This window comes from Copidosoma floridanum, unplaced genomic scaffold (assembly GCF_036245765.1).
Source record: "Copidosoma floridanum isolate Cflo_tuat_1 unplaced genomic scaffold, Cflo_Japanese_pri ptg000015l, whole genome shotgun sequence".
Taxonomy (NCBI): domain Eukaryota; kingdom Metazoa; phylum Arthropoda; class Insecta; order Hymenoptera; family Encyrtidae; genus Copidosoma; species Copidosoma floridanum.
The window spans coordinates 4,726,812-4,732,811 of NW_028321892.1; the positions used below are offsets into that span (position 1 = coordinate 4,726,812).

The window sequence follows — 6,000 nt, forward strand, 5'->3', positions numbered from 1 at the left end:
AAGAAGTGTCAAAGATAGATATAAAATTTTTAACTGAAAACGTTTTACATTACATGTCAACACACTACGATGCTCCATTTAGTGAGTCTCTGGTGAAGCCGGGGGAGCCGCTAGTGGATTATAAAGATTAGTCATAACCACGCACACAATTCGATTCATGCACTCCTATCGAAAAATATTTTATGCAACAACTGTGCAAGATGATATAAACGCAAGTGTAATTTTCTTATAAAGTCACACATCGGTGTTAACCGTTGGATTTGGATACTTGTTATTTTTAATATACAATTTACGCTCTTAAATTGTAATTGAAAAAAAACATGTGACTCCTGGTTTGTACAGTTTTGAGATGCTTCAATTCAACTGACAATTAATGCGCTAGAACTAGACTACAAAGACTACTTAACAAATTAGGTATAGAAAGCTTACAAACATTTCTTGGAGCATCTAGTTTCATACAGTTTCTGGCAAAAGTTGCTTAAAAAGATGGTGTTCCCAACAATAACTCTTACATTAAGATTAGCCTTTTGGTCAAAATTGTTTAGTATTACATGATACATTGACCTTCAAAGAATGTGAGTATAATGTTTTTATTTAAAGTTTTAATGATGCCGATTTTGAAAATCAACAGTGTAAAAAATCATTTTGCATTACTACGCTGAACAACGTTTGTTACGCTGTTCTTTTCATAATTGTGTAATATAAGTAAAAAGTTCATCATTTTATATGTCAAACTAAGCTAAACTGGTTAATTAAAATCAAAAATATAAATAAATAATGCTTTTCGTCGGATTTCTGCTAGTAAGTAAATTTCCTCCTAATTTTTCTAAAAATAAGCATTTTAAAAAAGTATTTTAATACAAGCGATACTTATTGAAATGAAATTCTAAGCACACGGTCAACTGTGAAGTCTCCAGAAAATCGGCCCTTTTTTCGACATTTATACTATCAGATACATCCTGTCGTGCAGCGTGGCACGATGCTTTTTTAACAAACTGCCTTACAAAATTGTTTTCTTTGATCGTTTGTCTTCTATTTTAGGCGCACATCTTCTACAAATAAATGTATTATGTAACATTGGAAAAAAATCTTGTTTTTGAAATTTCATTACACGATTTTTACTGTCGCACGTTTTCGTTGTAAGTATAGCATTACTTTCTGGAAGTCTATACAATGAATCGACTATTGACAAGAATTGTAATAATTATAAGTACTTTGAGAAATATTTGGAAAATTCTTATGCTTGATTCATTGAAAAGTCTTTGGATCCCAGCAAGTTTAAATGTAACTTAAAAATAGACATTGTGCTGTTGGCATGATACTTTCTTAGAGCCTTTTTAAGTTTCTGACGTACCGAAAGATAACCTGAACTAATGATCTAAAGTTTTTGGATGATAGAAATGTTGTGACTAAATTGGATAACTGTGCTTGAAAAGAATTACGTGGTAAATCTGATATGAATATAATGTACGTGACAATAAAAGTAAAAGTTTTACACATAAATAATAAAAATGTTGATAAGTATAGTATTGCAATAGTATACCGTACAACTTTGATTCATAATTTTTTTCAAAGTGAAATCAGTACAAAAGTAAATAGGTTCTTACAACACATATAATTTGGATAAAAGTCCTTTTATAAATATGATCCAGTATGCTTCACCATCCTTAATAAAGTGCATTTGCTCATTTACAGTGGTAGGAATACTGAAGCTGCATAAAAAACAATGCTTAGCCTACATAGCAATAATTTACAAATGTGCACAATCGTGGTTTCGTGACTTTAGTACACTATACAAAATTGTGATTCATTTATTTCACTGATATATTTCCTGCAGAACGTGTAACTTCATGATCACGATGGCAAAATGTAAAAATACTTTTTGACCGAAAATTATTGGCATATTCTTATAAGAGCACACAAGTTAGTAAAAAAATTAATGTAGTTAACATAATTCGTTATGAGACGAACACCATGCAATAGAATAAATTTTTAACAGTAAGCAGCATGCACAAAAGATTGCAAGACCATTAGTAAAACAATCCACTTTAACAGTCCACACAATACACCATTATTTTTCCATAATACTGATCCAAGAGTGTTAAACTCTCGATTTGGCAGGTATGTGATCGTTTTGAATGGCATAAAAATTATGAACGGCCCAGAAAGAATTTTTTTTTAGTAAAAAAGCATAACATTTTATAATATTAGTATTTTAAGCTAGTTAATCATAATAGTTCTTATTAATTAGCCTGTTACAAAAAAAATCAATAAACTTTTTTTTCACTGAGTAGGGTTTCATGTGTTTGTTGGATCAAGAAAAAAATACTTTGTACAATATTCTTTCCTAAAACTAATAAATACTATCCGAAAAATGTTTAGACTTAGGAATTTCAACAAACATACCTGTTTTCTGAGTTTTGTGAGACTTAGCACCAACACATAACTTAAAGAGCATCAATAATACAGTTACGATATATTTAGCTTGCTTCTGTATATAGTGAATAACAAAAACAAATGATTACAATCTCTTTATCGTAAAAATTATCAAGAAAGATTCGGAAATGGGATGATATCAGTAGATATTGGAAAATTTAAATATTTTAAATCTCTGAATATCTGTAATACATCTTTTAAAACGGCTAAATCATATTCTTTGTACAAGCATTGTGCTTATTACTGATTTTCGTTGTTACTACTATAGTACTTGAGAAAAAGGTATAAATAAGGATAGTTACAAAATTAACATATTCTGCAATACTTCTAATTTTACTAAGTTTAAATTATGCATTTAAGGGTCTATTTCGATGGATCATCATTGCAATGATAAAGATACCACGTTTGGCATAAAAGATCATGTACTGCGATAAGTAACTTTTATTAGATAATTTTAACTTAAAGATATGTATGAGCAACGTTCAGGGAGAAATTTCGATTTATGTGTTTTAATCAATTGACACATAAAATTTTTTTTTTTTTCAGCCATTGTAAGTGTGAATCTCTTACAATTGCGGCAAGCTCAGTTCAATTCGTTTGTAATTTCTTTTGCTATACTGCTACTGCTGTTGTATATTGTACTCCCGAAATTTCAAACAGTGATGAATACACAACTTTTTCAAATAGTGAATGTACACTATTTTAACCGTGAAAAAAGTAATTTTCACTATTTTACAGTTGTATACTTATAACTTGTTGAAACTCGTGAATATTTAATGTAAAATAGTGTATTTTACTGTGAAATATTGAACATTCACTATTTTTACCAAGTTAAAACGTTTCACTATTTAAGTTAGTTGGTTAACTTATTTTTAGTACCACTTAAAATAATGTGTATAGGTGTACAATTATCTTCATTTGGATGGAAATTGATCGTTTACTTACTGATGAATATTGAGAATCGATATTTGTATTAACGAGGTGCGAATAAATGACCCTAGTTTTTCACTATTTTAGCAGTGAAAATCTTGTTTATTTGAGCTAATAGTAAAATTGTCACTATTTTAAATTTAGAGAAATAAGAGAAATGTTAAAAGTTTTTGTGTGTTAAGTATCAGCAGCAATATCTGGAAATTATGACAGCTTAAGAGTGTACTATTTAAATAAATGTGCTGATGTATACGTGCTCAAAGAGATAAAAATATGTGATGACGCAACGAATTTAGTCATCAATAGTGTATATAAGTACTGGGATTGTCTATATAAACTATCGAGTGTCAAGGCATGACGAAACGGACAAGTTACAGGTGGCTGTAACTATATGTGATTATATGCCGCTGCACCCAGCCTGCACGACTAAGTCAAGGTATTCTACAGGTGACGGTTATGAAGCTCACAATTTAGGTTTATTTGACAAATGTTGCTGTGGTTGTTGTTTTTGTTTTTGTTGTTGTTGTTGTTGTTGTTGGTGCAAGTAGTAATAGTTGAGTGTATGAAATATCTATTGGTATCACTTTTACATACGGTTTTGAAGTAATGTTTGTAAATTAATGTAAGTCTTTCACCAGTAAAAGTAACATAACTTGTCAAATAAAACTAATCGGCGGTCACACACTTCTGAATCAAATATCGCATATTGGCCTTTTAATAGGACGTAAAAATACAAGAACAAATATATATGCAGATTTGGGTGAAGCTGCAATATGATAGCCTAATTTTTTATGTTATTAAAGCTTTTACCTTCTCATCCTCGTGTGGAGTAGGTGGTGTGGGTGGTGTATACATGCGAGGTGCGTAGTCACCAAGTGACGATGCACCACCTGTCGAAGAGCCCTGGCTTCGTGGTGGACTAAGATCAGGGATGGCTGCATGATACTCTGGGATATTGACTGGCACAACACCCGTTGGCACGACAGGCCGGTATTCCATGGCGCGTACCTCCATCTTCGCGCCAATCCCAAGGCTCGTGTACACCAGCTTGAAGCCGTTGGCGCCGGGCCCGGCACTCTTTGCCGATGTTAATTATATTTTTGCTCTGACTGCTGACTATTTCTGCTGCTTTTACCACTCCTGCTGGGCTTGAAGCCTGCCCTGGTCAATGTAACATATCTGAGGATGATCAGCCCAGCTTGGTTGCAGCGCACGTGTGCCGGCACACGTGACCAAGCCTGGTAAAGGTCACCCGTAATGGATAATACTGCCACTGACACTGCCACCGCTGTCCTTGTTACTGCCGTTGCAGCTATTGTGGCTGCTGTTACTACCGTTCCGTTTCTGTTACTGATAATGGGCTGGCTGCTGCTGTTTCAGTGGAAGCTGCTCCATCGATGTGACTTTGTTTGGACAGTCTTACGGGTTTGATAGTTAAAACTGTTAATCATCTGTTTACCCCTTTTTAAGACATAATACTAATGTACACTTTGAAACAAGGGGAAATAAAAAGGGATCACAACTTCGTCCTTATTGATAACCACTGTCGTCTGTGCTCCTTGGCTACTTTTTGCTGACTAAATGTTTTGTGCTACTCATCGCGTGCTGCTGACGTGAATAGTTCTGTCTCTCTCGTTCCCTATTGCTTCTAATGATGCTGCTGCCTCCACCTCCTGCTGCTACTCGTTCTCACAGGGCTGAGCTACCGCCGTTGCCAACGCCAGCGCAGCTACCGCTGTTGCTGCTGCTGCTGCCGCCACTCTCCACAAGGATGCGAAACCTTACAAGTATACGTTCCCCACTCTGCAGCACTGGCCGGCCCCCACTGTGACTCGATAGTTCCTCCCTTCGTCTTGCCACGGCCAGCTGTGACTGTGTATAGATATAATAAGCGTATAGATCGTGAACGTTACGTATGTAAGAGTAAAAATCATACCTATATAGAGAGCTACTATACGGTAGCTTTGTTGGATAGTGCTGCTATCGTTGATGCGGCGCCACTCGCTGTTGTTACTACCGACGACAGTAACACCGACTGTGGGACAAAACTTTGTACAAACGGGTGGAGGTGGGAGTTAAGAGGGCGTTGGAAGGTAATTAAGCACGCGGATGTCTGTCTCTCCCACCAGCGAGCTAGCGATACAGCCTCCTCCTCCTTCTGACTCCCCCGATCGACGATTCGTCTCCGGCTGGTTGAGGCCTCGTGGAGCGGTTCGCTGTTTGTTCCTGTGCGAGCCCTCCTCTGCTGCACTACGCAGAGTAAAGTGGCTGCCCTGTACCCCCGCACTGCACCCGCCCAACCATACATGTTCTGTGTCTACACCTACATTTGTATAAAAAAGGACTGTCATGAATAATATGTTGTATATTTACTTTAATGTACATTTATATGTATGCACATATGTATGCGTGCACATGTTTGTGGGTGTGTGTGTCTTTTCAACTGATTATGGTTTCATTAAAGTCCGAGGCATAAGTATAACATTTTCTGTAACACAAATAACGTCTGTTAAAATTTCAATTAATACAAAAACCATCCATCCTTACGATTTAGATAATGTTGTTTGTCTAGGAGTGTCTTTTAAAAAGTTTTTTCATAAACAAATTTTTATTTGAAACCAAAATACATCCACA

General features: G+C 35.4%; 1 protein-coding gene across 1 annotated transcript in view; it reads right to left on the reverse strand.

Moving 5' to 3' along the window:
- The window catches only part of LOC106644332 (uncharacterized), a 152,802-nt gene extending 147,697 nt beyond the window's left edge, over nucleotides 1-5,105 (reverse strand). Inside the window, exon 1 of the mRNA XM_014359779.2 lies at nucleotides 4,177-5,105. Coding sequence (XP_014215265.2) covers nucleotides 4,177-4,380 — 204 coding nt within the window. The 5' untranslated portion in view covers nucleotides 4,381-5,105. The remainder of the gene's footprint in view (nucleotides 1-4,176) is intronic.
- Nucleotides 5,106-6,000: the final 895 nt, after the last annotated feature.